The 14,696-nt window shown below is 59.2% G+C and overlaps 2 protein-coding genes across 2 annotated transcripts in view; one reads left to right on the top strand and one right to left on the bottom strand.

The window, feature by feature from the left end:
• The window catches only part of NLRC5 (NLR family CARD domain containing 5), a 940,085-nt gene that overhangs the window by 347,060 nt on the left and 578,329 nt on the right, over window positions 1-14,696 (bottom strand). The gene's annotated exons all lie outside the window — the stretch shown is intronic.
• CNGB1 (cyclic nucleotide gated channel subunit beta 1) overlaps window positions 1-14,696 on the top strand; it is a gene marked incomplete at its 5' end in the record, with an annotated part of 47,738 nt that overhangs the window by 23,696 nt on the left and 9,346 nt on the right. Inside the window, 12 exons of the mRNA XM_081108346.1 lie at window positions 603-758; window positions 1,929-2,137; window positions 2,333-2,383; window positions 2,622-2,708; window positions 3,980-4,044; window positions 4,822-4,944; window positions 8,094-8,235; window positions 8,813-8,972; window positions 12,009-12,106; window positions 12,193-12,276; window positions 13,304-13,422; window positions 13,604-13,750. Coding sequence (XP_080964472.1) covers window positions 603-758; window positions 1,929-2,137; window positions 2,333-2,383; window positions 2,622-2,708; window positions 3,980-4,044; window positions 4,822-4,944; window positions 8,094-8,235; window positions 8,813-8,972; window positions 12,009-12,106; window positions 12,193-12,276; window positions 13,304-13,422; window positions 13,604-13,750 — 1,441 coding nt within the window. The remainder of the gene's footprint in view (window positions 1-602; window positions 759-1,928; window positions 2,138-2,332; window positions 2,384-2,621; window positions 2,709-3,979; window positions 4,045-4,821; window positions 4,945-8,093; window positions 8,236-8,812; window positions 8,973-12,008; window positions 12,107-12,192; window positions 12,277-13,303; window positions 13,423-13,603; window positions 13,751-14,696) is intronic.

Here is a 14,696-nt window from a genome sequence, read left to right as displayed (position 1 = left end):
TGGGGGTGGGGCGAGGGTTCTAGGTCTTTCCAAAGGAGGACCGTGCCTTAGAACTCACGGTGCCAGCAGAGCCAGCCTTTGCCATCCTACCACTAGGAGCATGGCCAAATTGCACCTGTAAGAGCCAATCTCTAGGTCACCCTCCTCGCCATCCACTGACTGTCATCCATTCGGTGTCTTGTTTTAGAGACAAAGGAGCCAAGCTTCCTGCTCTGAGGAACCTAGAGCAGTGTTGCCCTGGTTTCTGACCCTGGGGGGTGGAAGTCCTGGGTCCGAGGCGCTCCTGCCCTGCTGGGGGAACCAAATGATCCAAACAGATGCACAAGCAGACACTCAGCTGACACATCCAAATGGCCCAGAGGCGCCTCCTGTGGGCAGTTCCAGATTGGTGGCTGCTGAGCGTTGCTGGACTGGGGCCCAGTCGCTGTGAGGAGGGAGCTTAGGGTTTTCCTCCAGGAGAGCTCCCTGGCATCTGCCCACAGAGCTGGGACGGGGCCAGGGTCCCTCAGCCCCAGTGCGGGGTCTGCAGCTGGGAGCCTTCTCCCTGCATCCCCTGCCTGAGCCGCAGGGCTGGGTCAGGGGTGACCAGCGTCATCCCACAGCTCCCGCCAAGCAAGCCCCGGAGCCGGCCGTGGGCACGATGCCCGCTGGGGAGGCGCAGGCGGAGGAGGAGCACTACTGCGACATGCTCTGCTGCAAGTTCAAGCGCCGGCCCTGGCGGAAGTACCAGTTCCCCCGGAGCATCGACCCGCTGACCAGTGAGTCCTGGCTGGGCCGTGGGCATGGCCGCCACGTGACACGAGAGGATGGGAGAGCGGGACGGGATGGAGGGGCTGAGCCAGACGTGGGCTGGGAGGCCGTGGGCATCCAAGGCTGGGACCCCGAAACAAACACACACACATCCCTGGAAGGGAACGCACGATCACAGCCATCGGACAGACACGGGAACAGAGGCACAGAGAAGTTCGCCGCCGACACACACAGCTAGTGCTGGCAGCTGGGCCCCTGACTGCTGACCAGGTCTTTCTGCTCAGTTCTTGCTGGCTCCTTCCTGGAGGTGCTGCTCTGAGCAGAAAAGGGAAGTTCTTCCCACATCTGAAGGGAATCCCCTCTTTTAGCCCATTTACTATTCCTCAGGACTGACAGTCCTTCATGTGTGCGCGGCTCTCTACAGTTTACAGAGAATCTTCCTGCCTTTCTTATCTGAACTCTTAGGCCTGAGCCTCAGGGCAGGGCAGGAGCCACAGAGGGACTTCCCCAAGGTCACACAGGCAGTCATTTGGGGGACACTGGTGTCCACTGGGCCTCTAAAATGACCAGGTGACCTATGGTGTCCATCCATCCATCCATCCACCCATCCATCCATCCATCCATCCATCCATCCATCCATCTGTCCATCCATCTATCCATCCATCCATCCATCCATCCATCCATCCATCCATCCATCCACTCATCCATCCATCTATCCATCCACCCACCCACCCATCCATCCACCCATCTATCCATCCATCCATCCATCCATCCACTCATCCATCCATTCATCCACTAATCCATCCATCCATCCATCCATCCATCCATCCATCCATCCATCCACTCATCCATCCATCCACTCATCCATCCATCCACTCATCCATCCATCCATCCATCCATCCATCCATCCATCCATCCATCCATCCTTCCATCCACTCATCCATCCACTCATCCATCCATCCATTCACCCACATGTCTGTGTATCCATCTGTCCATCTTCTGTCCATTACGTACTACTGTGTATTTACTAAGGCAGGAACTAGATTCCCCGTTCCGAGTTATAGGAGTGTCACACGTACTTAGTGCTTCTAGGAAAGTGCAGACGGACAAGAGGAATACAGCCCCACCTGACTGCACTGGCTGAGGCTTGGGCCCGCCCCGCCCCCTCCCGCCCACAGACCTGATGTACATCCTGTGGCTGTTCTTTGTGGTGTTGGCCTGGAACTGGAACTGCTGGCTGATCCCTGTGCGCTGGGCCTTCCCCTACCAGACGCCGGGCAACCTCTACTTCTGGCTGCTGATGGATTACCTGTGCGACCTCATCTACTTCCTGGACATCACTGTGTTCCAGATGCGCCTGCAGTTTGTCAGGGGAGGGGACATCATTGTGAGTCGCCGGCAGGCGGAGCGGGTGGCTGGGGGCTCCCCCTCCCCACCTGGGAACCTGGAGGCTCTCCCCAAGCGCAGCTGCTCTGTTCTGGCTCCTCGTCCAGGGGCTACAACTCTGATAGGAAGGTGGGGGGTCATTAGGGACTTCCATCGCCGCTCCCCATTTCTCGGTCATGATTCCATTTCCTTCCAGACAGACAAAAAGGAGATGCGCAATAACTACCTGAAGTCTCCCCGCTTTAAGGTGTGTGCAGGGATGAAGGTGGTACCCCAGGGGGCCCTGGGTGCTCCGGGGCAGGTGGGACGTGGCTCCCCAGGCTGGCACGGGCTGGGCAGTCAGCAGCCTGTGGGTGGGAGGCCTTCTGCTCTACGCTTAGGCCTCCTGAGCGCACCTGTCCGCTGAGGGGAGGGGCCCCACCACTCACCCCCTCCCAGCCCTGGGTTTCCTGTTGCACACGCTGTGCTGCCCGCTGGGATTGCAGATGGACCTGCTGTGCCTGCTGCCCTTGGACTTGCTCTACCTGAAGTTCGGCGTGAACCCCCTCTTGCGGCTGCCCCGCTGTCTGAAGGTAGGACCGGCGGCTTCGCCCCGGCAGCACGGGGAGCGGGAGGCGCGGGGAGGGTGTCCCCCTCGGAGAGGCAGGGCGAGTCCAATCTGGGTTCGAGCCCTGGCTCTGTCACTTCCTGCCTGTGTGCTTTGGGTAAGGGCTGAGTGCGTTTCCTCGCTGCAAAAGGAGAATGCTAATACATACCGCACATGCAAAACACGTGCTCAGGTAACATATCTATCGCTATAGAGACAGATATATACACACGTATATAGCTGACCTTGAACAGCACGGGTTTGAACTGCGTGGGTCCACTGATATGCAGATTTTTAAAAATAAATACATATATTACTACAAACGTATTTTCTCCTCCTTACGACTTTCTTAATAATATTTTCGGTTCTCCAGCATCCTTTATTGTAGACATACGGTATATAATACATACAACGTACAAAATAGGTGTCAATCAACTGATTATGTGATCGGCAAGGCTTCCGGGCAAAGTAGGCTGTTTGTTAGTAGTTCAGTTCGTGGGGAGCCCAAACTTACACACGGATTTTCGGCTGCACAGGGGTCCGCACCCCGACCCCCACGCTCGTCACTGTACGGTGCGGTGGTCGAAGGTGCTCAGCACAGAAAGCGGCTGCGTGGTTACTGTTATTGTTAGAAAAAAAAGGGTGGAAGTGAGGGCGTTAGGGACACGGTTCGCTATGAGATGGTTTTCTTTCGAAGGTAACACTGACAGCGGTTCCTTACCTGGGACACAGGGGCCCCTCCAAGGCTCATGATCCGAGTGAGAAGGTCTAGGAGGCCCCTGAGATTAAGCTGTCAGGACATGATGGCATGAAATTTCAGAGGAAGAGGCGCCATGGTTGCCACCGGATTAGTAACTGCAGTCTCTGGCCCTGACCCTGCGAGGACTCAGGGCCTGTGATTTAAAAAAATATATATATTTTATTGATTTTTTATAGAGAGGAAGGGAGAGGGATAGCGAGTTAGAAACATCGATGAGAGAGAAGCATCGGTCAGCTGCCTCCTGCACATCCCCTCCTGGGGGTGTGCCCGCAACCAAGGTCCATGCCCTTGACCAGAATCGAACCTGGGACCCTTCAGTCCCCAGGCCGACGCTCTATCCAGTGAGCCAAACCAGCTGGGCAGGACCTGTGATTTTGAACGTCCCCTCTCCAGCCCCCTCCCGAGTCCTGGCACCCCCGGGGGAACTGGGCTATGGCGTGAGGGCGGGGTGTCACCCATGGACCGCAGGCTGCCCTGATGCCTTGTTCTCTCTCCAGTACATGGCCTTCTTCGAGTTCAACAACCGCCTGGAATCCATCCTCAGCAAAGCCTACGTTTACAGGTGAGACACACACACACACACACACACACACGCACACACACACACACACACACACACACACACACACACACACACCCTCCACCCACGCTTCCCCTGGCCTGCAGGCCTCAGCACGGCCGGAAGCCGGGCCCCTTCCTGGCCCTCCTCGGGGGATGTTTGTGTTTCAGGGGAGCAGGGATGTCCCGTTTCCCGCGATTGTGAGAAGGGAACACCTCGGTGGGCACGCATACCTCACCCCTGTTTCCAGGGCGAAGCCTCATGTTGGTCTCAGCTCAGGGAACTGACCCCCCCCCCCCCCGCCCAATCGCTCAAATCCTGGGGGACGGGGAGCAAGGACCTAGCGGGCCATCGGGTGGTGTCCAAGGATGGCCAGCCAGGGCAGGTTGGGGACAAGCCCTCTCCCCTCTCTCGTGGACTGGCACTTCTGCACACCCTGTCCCTCCTCTGCCCCTGCCCACGGACGCACTGCCCAGGACTGTGTGCACAGGCCGCTCTGGGCCAAACCAGCCCTGGTCTTGACAGCGCTGTCCGGAGCCACCATTCCCAGAGCTCAGTCTCAAAAGAGCATCCAGTCGGCTCCATGCATTGGCTCCTGTGCTGTCCCTATTGGCCAGTGACCGCCCCCAGGCAGCTGGGCGAGGCCACGCAGCTCCCACGGGGGCGTCTGTGGGGTGGGTGCCGGAGAGGGGAGGTTGGCGTGTTCCCTGTGCGCCTGCCCCTGGTGAGCTGTCACGGCCACCCTCCCGCTGCATGTTCACGCCTCTCCTTCCCTGGCAGGGTGATCAGGACCACCGCCTACTTGCTCTACAGCTTGCACTTGAACTCGTGCCTGTATTACTGGGCATCGGCCTATCAGGGCATTGGCTCCACCCACTGGGTGTACGATGGCGTGGGGAACAGGTGAGCCAGCCTTCCTCCCGGGCCATCCTGCCCGCCCAGGGACTCCCACACAGCCCGATCCCCGCATGCTCCCCAGGCCTCCTCCATCCCGAGGAACCGCCACCGTGATGAGGTTGAGGGGTCAAGTCTCCTGTCCTCGCTCAGCTAACATCTGAGCCCCTGCCGCGTGCCAGGCAGAGGGGCACAGCCCTGAGCCAGACCCATTGGAGAGACCCTTCGGGATGCCGGAATCTAGCCGAGTTGGCAGAGTCCCCGCACATGTGCATTGGGGTGGGTGCCCTAAGGGCACAGCTGAGCGGAAGGAGGCCGCAGAAACCTCAGCACAGCTCCGGGGCGTCCCTGGCCCCTCGAGGGTTGACCAACAAGGCGAAACCTACTTCCCTTTGGGCGGCATGGCTCAGTGGTTGAGTGTTGACCTTTGAGCCAAGAGATCACGGTTCGATTCCCTTTCGGGCACATGTCCAGGTTGCGGGCTCGATCCCCAGTGTGTGTGTGTGTGTGTGTGTGCAGAAGGCAGCCAATCAATGATTCTCTCTCATCATTGATGTTTCAATCTCTCTCTCCCTCTCCTTCCCTCTCTGAAATAAATTTAAAAAATATTTTTTTTTGTAAAAAAAAATTAGAAGAAACCTACTTGCCCATCCAGAGGGCTGCCATACACTGTGGGACATGATCAAATGATGCTGCTGATGGTGATGGCAATGATGATGATGATAATAATAATAATAATAATAATAGCAGGAACCACAGTGCAGTTATAAGGTACCATCCCTGCTAACACAGTCACTCACTTAATCCTCCCAACAATCACACAAGAGAGGTGCTAGCATTGCCCCTTTTCACACGAGGTAACAGGTGTGCAGCGACCTCTGAGGGCAAAGCAGTTCCGAAGTTAGAGAGCTGGGGTTTGAGCCCAGGCAGGGTGGTTACAGTGTCACAAATGTCTGCCTGGGGCTGCGGAGGTGGAATGAGGTCAGTTCTTGGCCTTGGCAGGTGGAGAGAAGGGGCAGAGCTTGCCTGGGGGAGGGGGCACCGTGAAGAAAGGTGCGGGACAATGGAGTTAAGGACCTGCTCGCAGTCTGTGTCCTCCGAGGGGGCGGGGTGTGGAATGACCAGGGAAGGTAGGTGGGGCCTGGTTGCCCAGCAGCCTCCCTACCTGAGCAGTTCCAGCCTCACCTTCTTAGGCCAGTGGTTCTCAACCTTGTGGTCCTTTAAAAGCAGTTCCTCGTGTTGTGACCCAACCATAAAATTATTTTCGTTGCTACTTCATCACTGTCATGTTGCTACTGTTACGAATCGTAATGTAAATATCTGATATGCAGGATGGTCTTAGGCGACCCCTGTGAAAGGGTCATTCGACCGCCAAAGGGGTCGCGACCCACAGGTTGAGAACCGCTGTTCTAGGCCTTCTCTGTCCGATACTGGAGCCACTAGGAGCCACTAGCCACACGGGGTACCGGGCACTTGAGATGCAGGTGCAAGTGAGATGTGTGGGACATACTGGCTCTTCGAAGGAGAAGTCCCTGGCTTTACTAAGATTCTCAGAGGCGTCTATACCCCAATAAGCTATGGACCCACGTCCTGGGGCTGGGCCTGGCACCCCCATCGCGGGCACAGGGGAGGAGTGGCCAGCAGGGAGCGGAGAACAGGGCCTTCCTCCAGTAGGGCCCCCGGGAGCTCTCGGTGCTCAGCGTGGAGGGCACCCCTTTTTTGGCAACACTGCTCTTTTCCAAAGGAAATCCTACAGGGAACCCCGATACATGGCCAAAGCACAAGCAGCGAAGGAGGACTCCCCTACAAGTCCAGAAGCCCAATACCATGGATAATTATAATACTCAGAACAGCGACCATTTGTCCAGTGTCTGCTATGGGCTGGGGCTTGAGGACCCAACATATCTGGCCCTTCATCCTGCAGGGTCCCCACAGACTGGGTAGCATGGAAGACAAGGCTTCAGGGAGCCCCCTGAGATGTGCCAGCCAGTGGACGGTCCCTCCCGCCAGGAAGGGTTTGGGGAGAGGCTGAGGCTTGCCGACATCACGCCTGTTTTCTTCCTGTTGGCTCAGCAGCTCCCTGCTTCCTTGCTCAGTCCCGCTGGCTAAAGGCCTTTCCTGCGCCCTCTGGTGGCCAGGACTGGTGGGACAGGGGACCTCACAGGGCCGGCCGCTGTTGTCCGGCGATTCCCCTGCACCAGGTGGAAATGAGGGACAGGGCGGCTCAAAGCCCTGCCCAGGCCTCCAGCTGGTCAGAGCCAGAGAGCCCTCCCTACCATCGCCGACCACCGCTGCTTCCCTCCCCCATTATGTGTTTGCTTGCCTGTCCCCACTAGATGGTGAACTTCTTGAGGTCACGGGAGTCTATTGTTCCCAGAGCAGGCACGTGACGGCTGGCACTTACCGAGAGCCCACCTGGGCCAGGTGTGCTTCTAGCACAGCGGTTCTCAACCTGTGGGTCGCGACCCCTTTGGCAGTCGAACGACCCTTTCACAGGGGTCGCCCAAGACCATCCTGCATATCAGATATTTACATGACGATTCATCACAGTAGCAACATGACCGTGATGAAGTAGCCACGACAATAATGTTATGGTTGGGTCACCACATGAGGAACTGTATTTAAAGGGCCAGAAGGTTGAGAGCCACTGCTCTAGCACCTCAGCTGTCCTCACGGTCACCTGTGATGGGTGTTTTCTGTGAACACGCCCACTGGAGGGAAGGAAGCTGAGGCTTGGTCCAGGTTATGCAGCTGGAGGGTGGCAGTGCTGGGTTTGCGCCTGGGAAGTCCAGCTTCAGGGCCCGTGTTCCATTTAAAATATATATATATATATATATATATTCATTTCAGAGAGGAAGGGAGAGGAAGAGAGAGATAGAAACATCAACGATGAGAGAGAATCATGGATTGGCTGCCTCCTGCATGCCCCCCCCCCCCCCCCGCCGCCCCCACTGGGAGTCAAGCGTGAATCTGGGCATGTGCCCTGACCGGGAATCAAACCGTGACCTCCAGGTTCAAAGGTCGATGCTCAGCCACTGAGCCACCCCGGCTGGGCAGGGCTTTCTTTCTCACACAAGCACGTCTGTCAGGGCCAGGCCACCTGGGTCGGGGGAGCGGGGCCTGTGATGCCTGAGCCGCCCTTCCTCTTCCTCCCTTAGTTACATCCGCTGTTACTACTGGGCTGTGAAGACCCTCATCACCATTGGGGGGCTGCCCGACCCCCAGACGCTGTTTGAAATCGTCTTCCAGCTGCTGAACTATTTCACGGGCGTCTTCGCTTTCTCCGTGATGATAGGACAGGTAGCTGGGTCACGGTCCGGCTGCCCACGCCTGCCTGCGGGAGCGTGCCCACGCGTGCCTGGGCCTTTTCGACTGAGCCTGGGAGCCTGGGCTTGGGGCCCATCGCCTCCGGGAGCTGGCTTCCCTGGGAAATGCCCCTCCTCTGGGAGGTCCGAGAGCGGGCTGAATGGTTTCTGCAGGGGCTGAGGAACTGGGCCCTTGAAGAGAGCAACCCCTGGGGCGGGGGTTCTGATGTGCTGGGGGCGACACTCAGCCGTCCTCAGAGTTACCTTTGAGGCCCCGCGCCCTCACCGGGCATATTTCCTGCAGCCTGGGGTCCAAGTGCCCCTGGCATCAGCCCAGCCCCTGGGACCTGAGGCCGCCCAGGGGGCCAGCAGCCTAGCCCCCCACCCCCCGCTGGAGACAGAACTCCCCGCCAGCAAATCCTTCTCGGGTGGACATGGGCCTCCCTCTCTCTGAACCCCACTGCACCCTGGTCTGTGTGAAGTAAACATGCCCGTGCCCCACGTCCCCGAAGCCCATGGAACGGCCCCATTCCGACCCAGCACTTCCTCCCCCCCCCTCCCCCCGGCCCCAGATGAGAGACGTGGTGGGGGCCGCCACGGCCGGGCAGACCTACTACCGCAGCTGCATGGACAGCACCGTGAAGTACATGAACTTCTACAAGATCCCCAGGTCCGTGCAGAACCGCGTCAAGACCTGGTACGAGTACACCTGGCACTCCCAAGGCATGCTGGGTAAGACTCCCCCTGCGGCACCCCGCCCTCCTGGGCCTGCCCTCGTCCTGTGACCCGGAGGCCAGCCTGGGGCCTCTGCTGTCTGCGTCCCTACATTTAAGTGAGAGGGGCCTGGGAGGCCGGTGGGTCGCCCGGGGCTGGGCCGTCAGGAGGCCCTGGGGACTCGAGGGGCCTGTCTTCTGGGGGCTCTGCCCACCTCACTTCACCCACCTCGGAATGGGTGCTCATTGGACATGGGAGTACCACCGAGTCAGGAGAAGAGGAAGCCTCTCTCTCTCTCTCTCTCTCTCTCTCTCTCTCTCTCTCTCTCTCTCTCTCTATCTCTTTGTCTCCAAATATAGACACACGTATGTATAGATTTCTTTGTAAATTTGCTGATGTTATGCTTTGCTTCTGAAATTATTTGGCTACAATTAGTTTAATTCACTGCTGTTTCTGCATTCTTGTCCGTGTCGGGGTGTGGGGTGTGCTCAGCAGTTCTTACAAAGTGGGAGAATCTTACCTGAAATTTCTTGCAGATGCAGAAAGGTTTTCACAGATTCTAAAGGGAACCCTTAATGGAATCGGAATATGCTAATCATATGTTAATTATTTAAATTTTCCAGTTTCCCTTTTATCTCTGGGAGCTAGTCATTTTGTTCTCAGAGCCTAGACATGATTTTGGAGGCCTCTGGAAAGCCCGAGAGCCACCCTATTGTGCCTTGGAGCCCCCCAACTTCTCCAGCCAAATAAAAGGGCCCGTTGCCTCTGTGGGTTGCCTCTGGTCTCAAAGAAGCCGCACCTGTGCCTAAGGTCGTGGCAGTCTGTGGCCACGAGGGCCAGGATCTTGGTTACTCTCGGTTGCTAGTGCTGTGACTCGACAGTTTACAAGGATGCTTCATTACCTCATTTCCCGCAGTGACAGCTTCGTGACATCGGCATCTCACCCCCTTTCCCAGGGGTGCACATTGCCAGAGGGCTCTGCTGGCCCAGGCTCACTCAGAGCCCAAAAATCATTGGTGCAGTGGGCGGGGCATCACGGTGGGGACTGGTAGTGCATTTCCTGTCTCCAGGGACCAACAGCCATCCATGCCAGGCTCTCTGCTGGGCACCACAGACCTCCTGGTGGGCAAAACAGGCTCGGCCCTTCCCTTCCCGGGACAGACTCTGGCGCCCACGGCCTGGGTGGGCACCTGTGTCCATCCCCCTGGGCTTCCCCAGCCTCCCCATCCTGGCCTGAAAAGTGGGGGTTATAGTAGTGGGCACCTCTTGGGTTGCTGGGAGAATGACTGAATCATCTTCGTAAAGCATTCCGTAAAAACAGTGCTAGCTCTATGTAGGTACCTGAGGTCTTGCTGATGTCATAGTGTGAGGACTGAAGATAGATTGCGTACAGACAATTGCAAAGAAGGGTGCAGTGTGGATGGGGCCAGGTGCAGTGTGGATGAGGCCAGGTGCAGTGTAGATGAGGCCAGGTGCAGTGTAGATGGGGCCAGCTACACTGTGGATGGGGCCAGGTGCAGTGTGGACAGGGCCAGGTGCAGCGTGGATGAGGCCAGGTGCAGTGTGGATGGGGCCAGGTGCAGTGTAGACGGGGCCAGCTACACTGTGGATGGGGCCAGGTGCAGTGTGGATGGAGCCAGGTGCAGTATGGACGGGGCCAAGTGCAGTTTGGATGGGGACGGGGCCAGGTGCAGTGTGGACGGGAGCAGGTGCAGTGTGGACGGGGCGGGTACAGTGTGGATGGGCTGGGTGCAGTGTGGACGGGCCGGGTGCAGTGTGGACGGGCCGGGTGCAGTGTGGACGGGGTGGGTGCAGTGTGGACAGGCCGGGTGCAGTGTGGTCGGGGCGGGTGCAGTGTGGAGGGGCGGGTGCAGTGTGGAGGGGCGGGTGCAGTGTGGATGGGGCGGGTGCAGTGTGGATGGGGCGGGTGCAGTGTGGACGGGGCGGGTACAGTGTGGACGGGCCGGGTGCAGTGTGGACGGGGCGGGTGCAGTGTGGTCGGGGCGGGTGCAGTGTGGACGGGGCGGGTGCAGTGTGGATGGGGCGGGTGCAGTGTGGAGGGGCGGGTGCAGTGTGGAGGGGCGGGTGCAGTGTGGAGGGGCGGGTGCAGTGTGGATGGGGCGGGTGCAGTGTGGAGGGGCGGGTGCAGTGTGGACGGGGCGGGTGCAGTGTGGTCGGGGCGGGTGCAGTGTGGACGGGCCGGGTGCAGTGTGGAGGGGCGGGTGCAGTGTGGAGGGGCGGGTGCAGTGTGGAGGGGCGGGTGCAGTTTGGACGGGGCGGGTGCAGTGTGGAGGGGCGGGTGCAGTTTGGACGGGGCGGGTGCAGTGTGGAGGGGCGGGTGCAGTGTGGAGGGGCGGGTGCAGTGTGGAGGGGCGGGTGCAGTGTGGACGGGGCGGGTGCAGTGTGGACGGGGCGGGTGCAGTGTGGACGGGGCGGGTGCAGTGTGGTCGGGGCGGGTGCAGTGTGGAGGGGCGGGTGCAGTGTGGAGGGGCGGGTGCAGTTTGGACGGGGCGGGTGCAGTGTGGAGGGGCGGGTGCAGTGTGGACGGGGCGGGTGCAGTTTGGACGGGGCGGGTGCAGTGTGGAGGGGCGGGTGCAGTTTGGACGGGGCGGGTACAGTGTGGACGGGGCGGGTACAGTGTGGACGGGGCGGGTGCAGTGTGGACGAGCTGGGTGCAGTGTGCACGGGGCCGGGTACAGTAAGGACGGGCCGGGTGTAGTGTGGACGGGGCAGGTGCAGTATGGATGGGGCCAGGTGCAGTTTGGATGGGGCCGGGTGCAGTGTGGACGGGAGCGGGTGCAGTGTGGACGGGCCGGGTACCGTGTGGACGGGCCGGGTGCAGTGTGGACGGGCCCGGTGCCGTGTGGACGGGGCAGTTGCAGTGTGGACGGGCCGGGTACAGTAAGGACGGGCCGGGTGCCGTGTGGACGGGGCAGTTGCAGTGTGGACGGGCCGGGTACAATGTAGACGGGGCCGGGTCCCGTGTGGACTAGGTCCACAAGGTGGGGAGGAGCCTGGCTGAGCCTCTGACTGTCGCCAGGGTCTCGTTTGCAGATGAGTCGGAGCTGATGGTGCAGCTTCCAGACAAGATGCGGCTGGACCTGGCCATCGACGTGAACTACGACATCGTCAGCAAAGTGGCGCTCTTCCAGGTACCCCCCTCCACCCGCACCTCCGGGCTCTGGGAGGCCTGAGCCCCCACCTTCCTCTAACCGGGCTCCTGGCTGCTCCCCACCAGGGCTGTGACCGGCAGATGATCTTTGACATGCTCAAGCGGCTGCGCTCTGTCGTCTACCTGCCCAATGACTACGTGTGCAAGAAGGTGAGGGCCGAGGCGGCCATGGCAACGGCTGGGATTTACCCCCCCGCCCCCGGCTGTGGAGAGCTGGGCTGGGGGGGCGGGCGCCTGTGAGGGCCCAGGGAGGGGGGGCCCAGGGAGGGGGGGCCACAGGTAGGGTGGGATTGGCAGGGATGGGAAGAGTGGCCATAGCTCTGTGCGCTGGTCAGCCGGCCGCAGGGATCCTGGTTCCGTGGCACCAGAGGCTTTGTCCGGCTCCAGGCACCGAACTCAGGTGAGTCTCAGGCTTTGGTGCCTGGACACGGGATCATGGGGGCCAGGACGAGGAGCCCCACTTTACAGAAAAGGGATGTGAGGAGCCTGAAGAGGGGCAGGGCCATAGCTGTGGATGGAACTGTTGCCGGGATCTTGGTCCTGGAAGGGGGGAAAGGGGGCGGGGGTAGAGGTGGGGCAGGGCAAGGCTGTACATGATACCCTTGCATGGCTGTTTGTGGGTTTTTCCACCCAACCTTTTGTTAAAGGTTGTTTTTTTAATATATTTTTTTTATTGATTTCAGAGAGGAAGGGAGAAGGAGAGAAAAAGATAGAAACATCAATGATGAGAAAGAATCATTGATCGGCTGCCTCCTGCACGCCCCTCACTGGGGATCAAGCCCACAAACCAGGCATGTGGCCTGACAGGGACTCGAACCATGACCTCCTGGTTCATAGGTCCATGTGCAACCACCGAGCCACCACGGCCGGGCAGCTATCAGTTTATTGTCTGAGGCACCGCGAGACTGTCCGAGGCCCGGGCCCGCATCGGGGTGCATAACGGGAACTTATAGAGCACCGTTACACCTGCCCCATGGCAGCTAGCATTTCTGTCACCCACTGACTCCCCACCGCCACCCTGTCACTGAGGCAGGCCGAGGGGGGGTCGTTCTCCCCAGTCCACAGATGGAGAGACGGAGGCCCCACAACACACACCAGGTCGTGCCACCGGCCCAGTCCTGCTGTGTCTGTGGCCGATTTGACAATGACAGAGGGACGTGCCCCTTCTCGGTTTCAGGGGGAGATAGGGCGCGAGATGTACATCATCCAGGCGGGGCAGGTGCAGGTCTTGGGCGGCCCTGACGGGAAGTCCGTGCTGGTGACGCTGAGAGCTGGATCCGTATTCGGAGAAATAAGGTCAGAAGGGGAGGGCCCCTGGGGGTCAGAGGGAGCCCTGTGGATGCCGCCCCGGCACCTGCCGACAGATGCAGGTGACACGCTCTCGCCGGGTGGGGCGGACACAGGGGTGGAAAGGAAGACTGCAGGGTGAGCAGAACCGCAGCCCCGAAGGGCCTCACCCCTTCCTCCCTCACCCCAGCCTGCTGGCGGTCGGAGGCGGAAATCGGCGCACGGCCAACGTGGTGGCCCACGGCTTCACCAACCTCTTCATTCTGGACAAGAAGGACCTGAATGAAATCCTGGTGCATTATCCCGAGTCTCAGAAGTTGCTCCGGAAGAAGGCCAGGTACTTTCCTTTCTTTTTTTTTACTGACAAAGTCCATGGAGCCCTGGCTGGTTTGGCTCAGTGGATGGAGCGTCAGCCCTCGGACTGAAGGGTCCCGGGTTCGATTCTGGTCATGGGCACGCACCTCATTGCAGGCTCGATCCCTGGCCCTGGATGGGGTGGGGCACATGCAGGCGGTGACCGATTCATGTGTCTCTCTCACTTAGGTGTTTCTCTGTCTCCCCCTCTCCCTTCCTCTCTCTCTCTCTAAAAAAAAAAGTGCATGGATGCTTTCGTGTGCGGTCCTGGAGGACTAAGACTTCCTCTTCCATCGCTCTGGGACCTTCTGTGTTTCCTTTGGCAAATACAGGCCGGTCCGCGAATGGGTTCTGAGCTGTTTCTGCCTTGCGCGGAGAGCGGCTCACTCTGGGTTCTCTCTGCACGTTGCTTTTTCGCACACGGCGCCAACCCTGCCGCGCGGCCCCTGTGGGTCCACAGACAGCGCGCTCACCCCCGTGGGCAGCGGCAAAGCGCTCCTGTGCGTGGCCATTCGGGCCGTTTCCAGGATCTTGTAGCAGGAACAGGGCTGCAGTGAGAGCCTGTCCACCTGTATCGGGGATTGTCAGGGAGCAGGTGATTTCTTAGGAAAGCGTATTTTTGCTTTTAAAAGGTCGGAGGCCACGTGGTCCGGTGGAGGACCCCTGTTGGTGTGTGGGGGGGCTGATAGAGCTCAGATCTCCTCCAGCTGTGGTACGGGCTGTGTGGCCTTGGGAAAGTTTCTTAACCTCTCTGGTCTCGGTCTTCTCCCCTGTAAATGAAGGGTAACCATAACTCCACCACTGTGTGCGTCTCCAGCAGGGTGCCCGGCCTGTGGGAGGGCTCAGTAAGAAGGTGAATAGTGATGGTCCCTCTTTATCTGTTCAATTCCCTCTATAATTTCCCCATTGGATACTTTCCAATGCACATA

This window comes from Myotis nattereri (assembly GCF_964212035.1).
Source record: "Myotis nattereri genome assembly, chromosome: 15".
NCBI lineage: Eukaryota > Metazoa > Chordata > Mammalia > Chiroptera > Vespertilionidae > Myotis > Myotis nattereri.
The sequence above is the reverse complement of the archived record's forward strand: the minus strand, read 5'-3'. Positions and strand labels throughout refer to the sequence as shown.